Source organism: Salvelinus sp. IW2-2015, linkage group LG27 (genome assembly GCF_002910315.2).
Source record: "Salvelinus sp. IW2-2015 linkage group LG27, ASM291031v2, whole genome shotgun sequence".
Lineage (NCBI taxonomy): Eukaryota > Metazoa > Chordata > Actinopteri > Salmoniformes > Salmonidae > Salvelinus > Salvelinus sp. IW2-2015.
In genome coordinates, this window is record NC_036867.1 from 4,585,903 (window position 1) to 4,599,130 (window position 13,228).

A 13,228-nucleotide genomic window follows, 5' to 3' on the forward strand; every position below is an offset into this window, starting at 1 on the left:
GTGCTTATTCTCTGTGATTGAACATTGTCTAGATCTTAATCAATACTCTCTCGTGTCACTGCTGTAAAGCTGTGTTGTCGAAGGAGAGCAAAAAAGCCTTGTTTCCTACAAAGCGATCAGTAAAATCTTTGTTTTCTACCTCAGGATGATGGGAGTTGCCACTCAGCCAGCCCGACCAAAGGCTTCTTCACGAGGGGGCCCTTCAGTCGGCCCTCCAGTCCCAAGTCGGCCCCTGCTAGGACCAAGAACAGCCCGGGCTCCCCCAAAACCATCTTCCCCTACACTTCGTCCCACCAGGACTCCCCACCCAAGTCGCCTCGTCGCCTGAGCTTCAGCGGCATCTTCCGTTCCTCCTCCAGAGACTCTAACTCCACCTCTCCCGTCAGCATCAAGCTCTTCTCCAGGGCCAGGAAAGGTAAGACCAGTTGTTCTAACCCTAACAGCGTTGGTTCTGTGAACCACTGTTATGTTATGTAAACCTGTAGAGTTGTGTTAGCGCCACAACTTAATGCCTAGGTTTTATCTCAAAAGGCTAATATAGTACTGTGGCACGCAGGAAAAAACAGATTCAAACTCTGGTCGATCACATATGAGCAGTATGTGTGTGAATGGGGGGAGGGAATAGAAACTACAATATGGCTCAAATTGTTCCTCTGCTTCTGTGGTAATTAGTGTTTGTGTCCTTTTAGGTTGTTTTAGGATGGTAGACGGAAATGCCTGCGTTGTGTATTGGGCATGTGGTTGAGGGGGTGATGCTCGCTCCTATAGGTTGTGTCAGGTGAACAGTGTGGATATGCTGTTCTATGGGTATTATTGTGGGATCCATCATCATTTGACATAGAATGCAACTAAATGATGCCTTTTATCATTAAATGAATTTGTATTCTATAGTCTAGAGATGGATATTGTTGTTGTCAGAGGAGATGTTGTTTCTGGCGGACTGGTGGTGAACTTGCTTGCTGGGGGGGGATGTACTTTTTGCTCGGCTTGCCAGCCTTTCGTCTCTCACCTCCCACACATTGACTTGCAGTTGCCTCCCTTTACGTTRGCCTCATTTCAGAGGACATAAGTACATAAGTAGAGCTATAAGACCAAGTACATGAGTTTAGTGTTTAATAGGTGGATGACATGCCTTTAATTCTTTTTTTTACCTAAAGTACCAGGTGTGTAGATCTCTGGAATATGACCGTTATTTTGTCATTATAGTGGCATAGAGAGGTCCTCCTTAGGGTGACGATTTAATAATTTATCACACAATTCTAGCTAACTCATGGCTGTTATGTTATTCATATAATTGATATATGTTGCCATTAGATTAAGATCACTTTATTGGTCAATTGTCCAACTGAAATTTGTCTTCCAAAAACAAGTTTGTATTGGAGTGGTGAGTTGGGCTGCCACAATGGTTGCCCAGGGAGCTTTTGTTGGCTGGGATTAAGTGCCTTGCTCAAGGGCACAACAGCAGGCAATGGCAGATGCCAGCAACCCTCTGGTCAGCCATGTTGTTTTTTCACACGTACCATATTAAAAGCGATGGCTTCTTTCCACACATACTATTTTAAAGGCATTGTTGTTTTTTCACCTCTCACCCTAAAGAAGGCCTAATGAGACGTTTAGTAGCATTGTCTTCATTAATAGCTTTGTCGGTGTAATCTTCCCCAGTGTCGGATGAACTCATGGATACCATTTGTATGTCTCCGCATCCAGTATGAAGGAAGTTAGAGGTAGTTTCCTGAGCCAACTTGCGTGCTAGCAGTTACCATAGACTTCCAGTCATTGCACTAACGCTATTTAGCAACTTCCTTGAAACTACACGCAGAGACATAAAATGGTATCCACGAGTTCATCTGGGGATGTAGATAAAGGGCTTCATTTACAAAATCCTGAAGTATGCCTTTAAATTCCTGTAGACATATGCATGGACTGCTCTCATTAAAAAACTGCCATAAATCCAGAGACCATTTTTTTTTAAAACCTTAACACAATATCTGACTTGAAAAACATGTAAATGACATAATTGGGATACATATAGAACATGCATACATTGCCTGTCTGTTGAGAACAGCTACATTACACTTGACATTTGGGTGTAATGGTTGTGGAGACTGGAGTTTTCTGTATCATCTATGATTGCTAGATAGAGCCAGTCTTTCCCCTAGATTATTTTAAAGTTTTACAGGCATTTTGCAAATACCCCCAGAGCAACACCCAGGCCCTCTGCATAAAGATGGGAGAATTCAGATATTAATTCATTGTTTTAACACTATCCACTGAGTTTGTAAAGTACAGCACAYTCAACCGTTCAGTTTTTTTCAAATTGCGGGTGTCTGGAAGCTAAAATTGGGATCCTATATACTCTGCTAATGACAATAAAAAAAGAAGTAACTGAGAGCAAAGTATAATACAGTGAACTTAGCAAAACAAGGAATTGGTGGTAAGTGCATGGGGGCTGCTATCTTTATGCACCTCCGCTATTGGTACCATTAGACCTGGAAGGCAAAACATTGGGATACACTGGAATGACCTTGTGACAGTCCAACTTAGTTCAATATCAACTTTTCTCTCTGTGGTATTTATAGTCTGGTCATTTCATAGGTCGATATATCGCCTCCCCTCCCTTGACAGAGTCCTACTGCATCAGTGGGCAAGTTCGTTTTGCAATACCCCGGTGACCCGTGTGGGCGGAGTTTGTGRAGTTTAGACCATTCCATTGGTCCTAAAATCTCCACCCACCCGGAGCACTGGGCAATGCAAAAGTAACTCACCTAGTGTGGATACTGACATAATGTGAATCAGCAGAGTTTGTGTTTGTGTCTCTGGAGTTTACCTCACATTTGCCCAAAGTCTTGACCCAGAGGAAAAGTTGCTGCTAATGACTGCCTTGTGACACACACTAAATGTACTCTATTCCATTCCAAGGAAGCTCTACAGCTGTTAGATTTTGTTTGTTTTGTTTGCTATGGATCATTTGACATTTGTATTTGTTTTGTCTGTCACAGTTTTTAGCTTATATTTGCAGTTCTAAAAAAGACTGAAATCTCATTTGACATGGACTAAAGTGATTCCTGTTAATCTATAATCTATCTCCAAGTTGTGTTGTTACAGTTTTCTACTGCTCTTGTRGCTATGTGTTACGGTACCTGAGATTGTGTGAGGTGCATAGGCGCCTGAGCAATGGAGCAAACGGAGCAGCTGAAACCCCTCTCTGTAGAGAGAGAGAGATACTTAGATCATTTTTTATGATACATCCTCATTTCATTAAACCTCACTAGCCCCACCCCCCTTTAAAAAACAAATATCCCCTGTGCTGCATACTCACCTTGCCCTCTACCCCACGATACAAAACCACATCCCACATCACAATAACCAAAACCTCACCATTTCTACAACCGTATATCCAACCCACCTTCCCTAGCTATACAGACGGTCTCCCCGACACACCATATGTCCTTAAACATCTCCACACTTTTTATAATTTTATAGAACTCAAATTCCACCCTAAGGCGCACAGAGACCATCCCATTAAATAATAGTAAAGGATCTGTTATCCCCCATCTTTGACCCTGTTCCTCCTTBTTAGCCAAATAGCCAAGTTTGCCTGAGCAAACAGAAAATTCAACAACACACATTTGGCCTTTTCCTTATTCGAATACCTGTACCACTACAAACCCCCGGGAAGCTATCCCTCCATGCCCCACATAACAGAACTTTGCTCTTGCCCCAATTCACCTTGGCCGACGAAGCTCACTCGTACACCTTCAGAGTATTTTCTAGTGCCTGCATATCTTGCCCATCCCTGACCATCACAGAACCATCATCTGCGTAAGCTGACCCTGCTATGCCTGTCAACACGTTCATACCTGTCCAGCACACTCCCTGCAGTCTCCTGCACAGGAAAGGCTCAATGGGTAGTGTATATAACTGCCCCAATAGAGGGCATCCTTGTCTAATGCCCCGCCTCACCCAGACTGGCCTACTGAGCCTCCCTCCCGCCTTGACCATACATGARGCCTCAGCATACAACATCTTCACACAAGCCGAAAATCTTTCCCCAAACCCAAACACAGACATCACATTAAACAGATACTTGCCATGGTCCACTCTATCAAAAGCTTTCTCTTGGTCTAGAGAAACCAGTCCAAAGTTCACATTTGAAACTCTCGACAAGTCCAACATGTCCCTGAGCGTCCCGGTACACAATATGTCTGGTCCTTGTGTACTATAGAGTCCAGATGGGATTTCAGTCTGTTAGCAAGGACCTTGGCAAATATCTTGTAGTCCTCACAGTGCAATGCCACAGGCCTCCAYTTAAGTTCACACAAGTCCCCTTTTTGGGCAGGAGAGTCTGGGTTATGGCCTCTGCCAGTTCATTTCATCCTCTGTGCCAGAGAGAGCTTAGGGAGATCTGCAAACAAAACCTGAGCACACATAGAATCACACAGTTCTGCCCTATACAACTCAGTATAAAACTCCACAGTCCGCTCCCGCATCTCCCCCACCACAGAGGTCACCCGCCCATCAGACAGCCGCAGACAATGCATACCCTTGGCTCTGTCTCTTATACACATCTAGATGTGTATAAGAGACAGGCTATACCCTATACAACTCAGTATAAAGCTCCACAGGCCGCCCCCGCATCTCCCCTATCACAGAGGTCACCCGCCCATCTGACAGCCGCAGACAATGCATACCCTTGGCTTCACCGCTCTGTCTTTCCCAACCAAGAAGGAGCTGGTAGCATCCATCCTGTCTCTTATACACATCTAGATGTGTATAAGAGACAGGTCACATTCTGACGTGGTTAGCTAATAGATTTACATATTTTGTCTTCCCTGTAAAACATTTTACAAATCGAACATGGTGGTTAGATTCACAAGATGTCTGCCTTTCATATGCTGTATTGGACTTGTTAATGTGTAAAAGTTAAATATTTTAAAAAAAGGTTTTTTTGAATTTGCCGCTCTGCCTTTTCAGTGGAATGTGGGAGGAGTGGCGCTAGCGGCACCCCTGGCCTCAACAGGATAAAGCTCCACAGGCCGCCCCCGCATCTCCCCTATCACAGAGGTCACCCGCCCATCTGACAGCCGCAGACAATGCATACCCTTGGCTTCACCGCTCTGTCTTTCCAAACCAAAGAAGGAGCTGGGAGCATCCATCTCCTTGAGCATGGAGAACCTAGCTCCCTCTGCTTTAACCTGGAAAAAACTGCCCAGGTCCCTACATGATTTAGCTAAATTAGCCTGGAGGCCTACATTGCCTTGCCGCTCTTCACTGATACTACGCTCGAGTTCCCCCAATACTCTTCTATCCTCTGAGGATGACAGAGCTGTATACRGTTGACAGAAAAGACACATTTGGACTTTTCCCACATCCCACCATTGACTCATAGATTCATACTCCTCACTATGCTGCCCCCACCTTTCCCAAAAAGTGGCATTTTATAAGAGCTTTACTTTATTTCCCTACGTTATATCGGCATCGAACACGTCACCCTCCCTAGGAGAGGGGGGTGACCGTGACAATTTATTGTTAAAATGAGAGGCTGCCGGGATTTTTAATTTAAAGACCCTTGCTCCCTTCGGTCTCAATGTAGACTTTGATCTGAAGCCATTCTTGTGATTGTGCTATTCATTGTAATGTTTGTAGGCCTATGTAGCAAAATTGTATCTATGATCCCATGCTATCCACTCATGTTTTTTGTATGTTCTATTTATATCTGAAAATTAACCAATGATGTCAAGCCACACCTCATCATAATTACAGACACCTGTGTACTTTGACACTATATAAACTAGTGACCCGCAGTGTTTGTTATTATACCCTGATGAAGACAGCTTGTCTGTCGAAACGTTGGTTATTAGGTTATTKAATTGATTGCATCGGAGCTCCTAAAATGTGTGGCTCTCCTTTTCTTTTTCAAGTGTTCTACTCCGCTAGCCAGCACCTCGCCTAAACAGGTGTGTGTTTCTTTCGCCTCCAGATCTACCAGATAACACTGGTATATTGAGAAAGAAAATTGTTAAAAGATAAATAAAAAGTTCACATTTCTAATTGTACTACATTATTGGGATAACATTATTTGTGACAAAAAGGAGATGAAAACTGAATGTGCAATTTAACAATGCTTTTTCTTAACCTACCAAGTACAACGTTCAAATCCATATTGGGTAAAACAATATTATTCCTCCCATTTTCAATTTCATTTCCTCACTCTCATGCATTATCCCGGCTACATTCTTAACAGTTTGGCCTGTCAATCGATCACTGTGGGTGGGATTGTCAGGGGAGGAGCAGGTTATTTGTGAGAGTTACAGGGTTGTCAGTGTTTCAGACCTGTCAATTCATTATRGGGGGTGGGATTGTCAGGGAATGGAGTAAACTAGTAATTTGGTAATTAAAACCCCTTTTCAATATAATTTAGTTCAGAAATATGGATTCCCCCTGTTAATTTAGAAAAATAAATTATTCAATGCTAAAAGTTTCTGGGGGAGGTCACCCAGAATCCCCCCTCCCAAGATTTTGCACCCCCACTTTACTTTCAAACACAGTCAGGTGCCTATGGTGAGGAGTTATTGTTTATTATTGGTGTCATTACTATGTTTTAAAATGTTCAGCTCTCCACCTACTGCTTTAATTTGGGAAATGCTCTTGGCTTCAGCAGGGGTATTGCATTCAAATGTAGAGTTGCAAAGGGTCGGAAACCTTCCGGTAGATTTATCCATGGGAAGTTAAGCCTGGGAATTCTGATTAAATTCATCAAAAAAAGTTAATTTATAACAGTGAACCTTTTTTTGTGGGATACACATAAGGCAATTCTAGGTCTTGGGGCATATTTTGGTAAACTATCCCCAATTCAATGGAATTGCAACTCTCTGTATGCACAGTGCATTCTTCCATCACATGTGCAGTGCACTCTTCCATCACATGTACAGTTGATTCTCAAGATCTTGCACACTAATGAGATACTATTGAGCCCACCCTACTACACTGTCTGAGCCAAGGACTACATGCTTTCTGGTAAGTTGAGTACAATACTGGGTGGGGTGAATATATTTTATGACATGCATTATTTTTTGTTAACTAGTGAATAGTACCCTACAGCAAAGTGTGTTTAAATCATTTCTAACTTGTTAACAATTTCTGCTAGTTTTTGCTACCATGTGGGTTTCAGCTTGCTTGAGCCTACTAACTGAGGAGTGTTAATTCACTTGTTTCCATACATGTTTTATTTTTAATAATTTATCTTACAAAGGAGTTGTTTGATCTAACTGGTTAACCTTTTCTCAATCTAGGGGGTGCTGTTTCCACTTTGGAAAATATCGTCTCCAAATTAAACTGCCTCATACTCAATTCTTGCTCGTACAATATGCATATTATTATTACTATTGGATAGAAAACAATCTCTAGTTTCTAAAACCGTTTGAATTATGTCTGTGGGTGAACCAGAACTCTTTCTGCAGCGAAATCCATGACAGGAACTGCGAAGGTCTGAAAACGAGGCTCTGTCTCAATCAGTTTAAAGCTCTGTATGTATCCTATGGGTCGACATAACTGCACCCGCCTTCCCCTGGATGTCAGTAACCAATGAGAATGGAATGGAGTGTCTACGTAGTTCTCAGAGCTTATAAAAGGCCAAGGAACGAAGAGTGAGCTCTCTTTTCGTCGTTCGTCATTGCGCAAAGCAAGACCTCAAGATGGCATTTTGAAACGCTCAGTTATCGGCCTTAGCTATATCCGTCTGTAATTTAATTCGATATAGGTGTTAGAAACATCATAACGAAGTTATTTAAACCGAGTTATATCAGTTTATGCGAGTATATTGCTATTTTCGGAATTTCCTAGTATTGCGTTTTGGGGATTTGGGCATGTTGTGCCACATAGCTATTGTTAACTGCTAATTCCGAAGTTGAGACGACGTTTTACAACCAAGCAACGATTCTTTTGGACAAAGGACACCTTGCCCAAGATTCTGATGGAAGCTCGTCCAAAATAAGAGCTATTTATGATGTTATTCCGTATTTATGTGGAAAAATGTAAACGCATTTGTCCGCCATTATTGCGGCACTAGCTGGCTGTAACGCACACTGTATGTCTAGTAACGTTAATTTTAAAAATCTAACTCAGCGGTTGCATTAATAACTATGCATCTTTCATTTGCTGTCCAACCTGTATTTTTTTGTCAATCTATACGATAAATAATCGTAAACTTAAGGTGCCTTTCCAAGATGGCGCCGGCCAGAATGCATGACTTGTTCCACTGATCACATTGTATAGCCACGATTTGTGCTGAAATATGCATCATATGCATTGTGTAATATGATGTTACAGGACTTCATCTGACGAAGTATATCAAGTTAGTCAAAAATATATATCTTTTGCTGTATTGTTACGATCGCTAACCTGTGCTGCTGGTAAATTGCTTGGGTTTCTGGCTATTGTGCTAAGCTATATAATGCTATATTTGTGTTTCGCTGTTAAACACTTTAAAAAATCGAACATATTGGCTGATTCACAAGATGTTGGGCTTTCATTGCTGTACGCTGTGTATTTGTCAGAAATGTTTAAGATGATGTAATTAGGTATTTGACGTTGGTCTCTTAATTATTCTGGCAGCTTCGGCACTATTTCAGATTGCAGCTGCATGTAGAACTGTGATTTAACCGTGAAATATGCACATTTTTCTAAAAAACATATGCTATACAATAAATATGTTATCAGACTGTTCATCTATATGAAGTTCGTCTTGGTTAGTGGCTATTTATATCTTTATTTTTCGAATTATGATGGCTACTGAGTGGAGTAAAAAAACTGGCTGGAGTAAAAAAAGTGGTGTCTTTTGCTAACGTGGTTAGCTAATAGATTTACATATTGTGTCTTCCCTGTAAAACATTTTAAAAATCAGAAATGATGMCTGGATTCACAAGATGTGTATCTTTCATCTGGTGTCTTGGACTTGTGATTTAATGATATTTAGATGCTAGTATTTACTTGTGACGCTATGCTAGGCTATGCTAGTCAGCTTTTTTACTGTGGGGGGTGCTCCCGGATCCGGGTTTGGGAGGAATTAGAGGTTAACTATTTATCTGTATGTGGAACTGTATTTAGTTATTTTTTTTACTAATTTGGAAGAGATTTCTGAATGTTCTTCGCCCAGCATACACCCCTCCAACCAGACATGCTTGATCTACTAATTTGCTGGATGCAGAGTTCAACAGAGTTCAAGTGAAGGTCAAGCAAATCATAGAGAAAGCAGACTGTATTGCAATCATCTCTGACGGGTGGTCGTATGTTCGAGGGCAAGGAATAATTAACTACATCATCTCCACCCCTCAACCAGTATTCTACAAGAGCACAGACACAAGGGACAACAGACACACRGGTCTCTACATTGCAGATGAGCTGAAGGCAGTCATCAATGATGTTGGACCACAGAAGGTATTTGCACTGGTGACAGACAATGCTGCGAACATGAAGGCTGCTTGGTCTAACGTCTACCCTCATATCACACCAATACACTCTACAAGAGAGCCAAGGAAATGGTTAGGTATGTGAAGGGTCATCAAGTTATAGCAGCAATCTACCTCACCAAGCAAAGTGAGAAGAGCACCACATTGAAGAGAGCACCACATTGAAGCTGCCCAGCAACAGCCGTTGGGGTGGTGTTTTCATCATGTTTGACAGTCTRCTGGAGGGGAAGGAGTCTCTCCAAGAAATGGCCATATCACAGTCTGCCGATATGGACAGCCCCATCAAGGGGATCCTCCTGGATGATGTATTTTGGGAGAGGGTGGTAAGCAGCCTGAAACTCCTGAAACCTATAGCAGTAGCCATTGCACAGATTGAGGGAGACAATGCCATCCTGTCTGATGTTCAGACTCTGCTTGCAGATGTAAGAGAAGAAATGCGTACTGCCCTYCCCACTTCACTGTTGCTCCAAGCAGAGGAAACTGCAGTTCTGAAATACATCAAAAAGCGTGAAGACTTCTGCCTGAAGCCCATARACGCCACAGCGTACATGTTGGACCCCAAGTATGCTGGCAAGAGCATCCTGTCTGGTGCAGAGATCAACAAGGCCTATGGTGTCATCACTACCGTGTCTCGCCACCTTGGCCTGGATGAGGGCAAGGTTCTTGGTGGTCTGGCAAAGTACACTTCCAAGCAAGGGCTTTGGAATGGAGATACAATATGGCATTCGTGCCAACATATCTCATCAGCCACCTGGTGGAAGGGACTTTGTGAATCAGAGGCTCTTTCCCCTGTTGCCTCCATCATCCTCCAAATCCCACCAACATCAGCCGCCTCAGAGCGCAACTGGTCCTTGTTTGGGAACACACACACCAAAGCACACAACAGGCTGACCAATACAAGGGTTGAAAAATTGGTGGCCATCCGGGCCAATTTGAGGATTTTTGAGCCTGACAACGAGCCATCCTCAACAAGGTTGGAAAGTGACAGTGAAGATGAGGCCTCATAGTCTGATGTTCAAGAGGTGGACATTGAGGAAGTCCAGGGAGAAGACATGGAAGCCTGAGAGGAAGACAAACAAGCTTTAGTTTCTAGACAATAATTTTACAGATGTATATTGAAGATGTTTTTGGGAGATGCGATGGATCATTGGGGATCATTCAATATTCCCTTTTGTTGTTCAGTGAAATTATCCCATGTGAAGAGTCAACTAATTTAAATAAAGTTCAAWTCGTAACGAAATTGTTTTTTTCCCCTATTGGAAGGATTTAATCATTTGCAATTATGTCTACTTATGATAAGGTAAAATATTTATTTTTCTGTCTCCATATGATATGGTAAATATATCCAATGTAAAAAAACATTACATTTAAATGGTACTAATATTAATTCCCATATATTCCCGTTAATTCCCATGGAAAGACACATTTCCCTCAGATTACACAGACCAACAAATAATTCAAAAAACAAATAAAATGTTGATAAACTCCCATATCCATTAGGTGAAATATCACAGTGTGTCATCACAGCAGCAAGATTTGTGACCTGCTACCACAAGAAAAGGGCAACCAGTGAAGAACAATCCAACATTGTAAATAGATTTTATTTATTGTCCCTTTTGTACTTCAACACATTGTTACAACACTGTACATAGTGATAATATGACATTTGAATGTCTCTTTCTTTGAAACTTTTGTGAGTAATGTTTACTGTTAATTTCTGATTGTCATTTCGCTTTAGTTGATTATCTATTTCACTTGCTTTGGCAATGTAAACATAGGTTTCCTATGCCAATAAAGCCCTTTGAATTGAATTGTGAGATAGGGAGATTAGGGACAAGGTAGCACGTTCGGGGAACAGGTCAGTGTTCCATAGCCGCAGGCAGAACCACAGCAATTTGATCAGCAGCATGACCAGGTGGACTGGAGATGGGGACAGATAGGAGTCATCAGGCCAGGTAGTCCAGAGGCATGGTCCTAGTGCTCAGGTCCTCGGGGAGAGCGGGAGGGAGGTAGAGGATATGGGAGAATTAGAGGGAGCATACCTAAGATCACACAGAACAGCAGATAAGACAGGAGAATTAAATCAAATCAAATCAAATTTTATTAGTCACATACACATGGTTAGCAGATGTTAATTAATGCGAGTGTAGCGAAATGCTTGTGCTTCTAGTTCCGACAATGCAGTAATAACCAACAAGTAATCTAACCTAATTACACTAGATAGGAAAGACTGACCCTAGTCCCCCAGGCACATAGACTATTAGAGACTGAGAAAGGGTATTCAACAGCACACAAAATGTGTTGAGAATGATTTCATAGCATTCTTGTTATGTTACATTTGGATGTGTGAGAATGGAAGGCGTCAGTGTGGGCGATTTGATGCTAATGGCAACACTTATGTAACACCACAAAGCTCGTTCCCAGTCGCCTGCCACACACACACACACACACACACACACACACACACACACACACACACACACACACACACACTCTGTCATTTTACTCACCGTTAAGGCTGGCTTTTCCTCTTGCAACTATTTATTGCCCAATGTAGAACGAGAAGTACTTGCATTAGCACACTGATTTAAAGTCTCCCTTAGTGATCTATTGCACCAACAAATGTGGCTTTGACCTTCTGTAGACTTTCTGTAGATTCAGCCAGTTCCGCTTTCGCGCTGTAATTTCTTTCAACCCTTGACCTTCACCTCCATTAACATTTGGCTGGATGTACCTATGTATTTTCACTCTTTTTCTGAGACTGTTGAGATAAGTAGGCAATCAAATGCAAATACGAGTTCATCTCGACATGTATTTGGCATCATTGCCTTCCCATATGTGACTTGTTTCAGGAAACTAGGCGTATGTCGTGCATCACTACTTCAGAGGAGCGCCTTTTGAGCGTAAATTATATATWTTTTTTTAATCAAAATGTTTTTGGGCAAAAATGCCTTCTGAAACATGTAAACTTTCATGTGCCTTAATAACAAACTTGTATGCCATCTGTAAATACTAAAAACAGCAAACTTCCCGCTACCCAATGATTGGCTGAGATAATGAGTGTGCTGGACATGCCGAGAGATGAGTTCAGATTGGTATGCCATGTTGCACGCTTCTGTCTATTTGAGCTGATCAGTATGTGTAGGTAATCCTGTCTAACGCGTCTTTTTTGAAAGATATCACGTAGTAGAACTGCATATGTGTTCACCATGACAAGAGAGGGAAAGTGTCCATCCATGTATGCGGGTAAAAGAGTCTAGATCGCTACATTTTCAGATATTACGCATTTCTAATTGTGTCAAAGTCGTTTTCTTTTCAAGTTAAAGTGTGTTGTTGCTGGCTGCAGTTATACCCACAAGGACGTGTTTTTACGACTCATTTGTGGTACAAAAACGAGAAGCTAACTTTGAAGTGGGACCGGATTGGAGTATAGGAACCGTGGGCACGTCTACTGTATGCGGTGCTCATTTCACCTCGGAAGACTTCGATGATCTATGCTGAACAAAAATATAAACGCAACATGGCCAAGCAGCCACACACAAGCCTAAGATCACCATGCACAATGCCAAGCATTGGCTGGAGTGGAGTAAAGTTTGCCGCCATTGGCCTCTGGAGCAGTGGTAACGCGTTCTCTGGAGTGATGAATCATGCTTCACCGTCTGGCAGTCCGACGGACAAATCTGGGAAAACACTACCTGCCTGAATGCATAGTGCCAACTGTAAAGTTTGGTGGAGGAGGAATAATGGTCTGGGACTGTTTT

General features: G+C 42.1%; 1 protein-coding gene across 5 annotated transcripts in view; it reads left to right on the forward strand.

The window, feature by feature from the left end:
• The window catches only part of LOC111953401 (5'-AMP-activated protein kinase subunit gamma-1), a 108,998-nt gene that overhangs the window by 19,511 nt on the left and 76,259 nt on the right, over positions 1 to 13,228 (forward strand). For all 5 annotated transcript variants that reach the window (XM_070435606.1, XM_023972638.2, XM_070435605.1 and 2 more), the window contains exon 3: positions 145 to 415. In XM_070435606.1, coding sequence (XP_070291707.1) covers positions 145 to 415 — 271 coding nt within the window. The remainder of the gene's footprint in view (positions 1 to 144; positions 416 to 13,228) is intronic.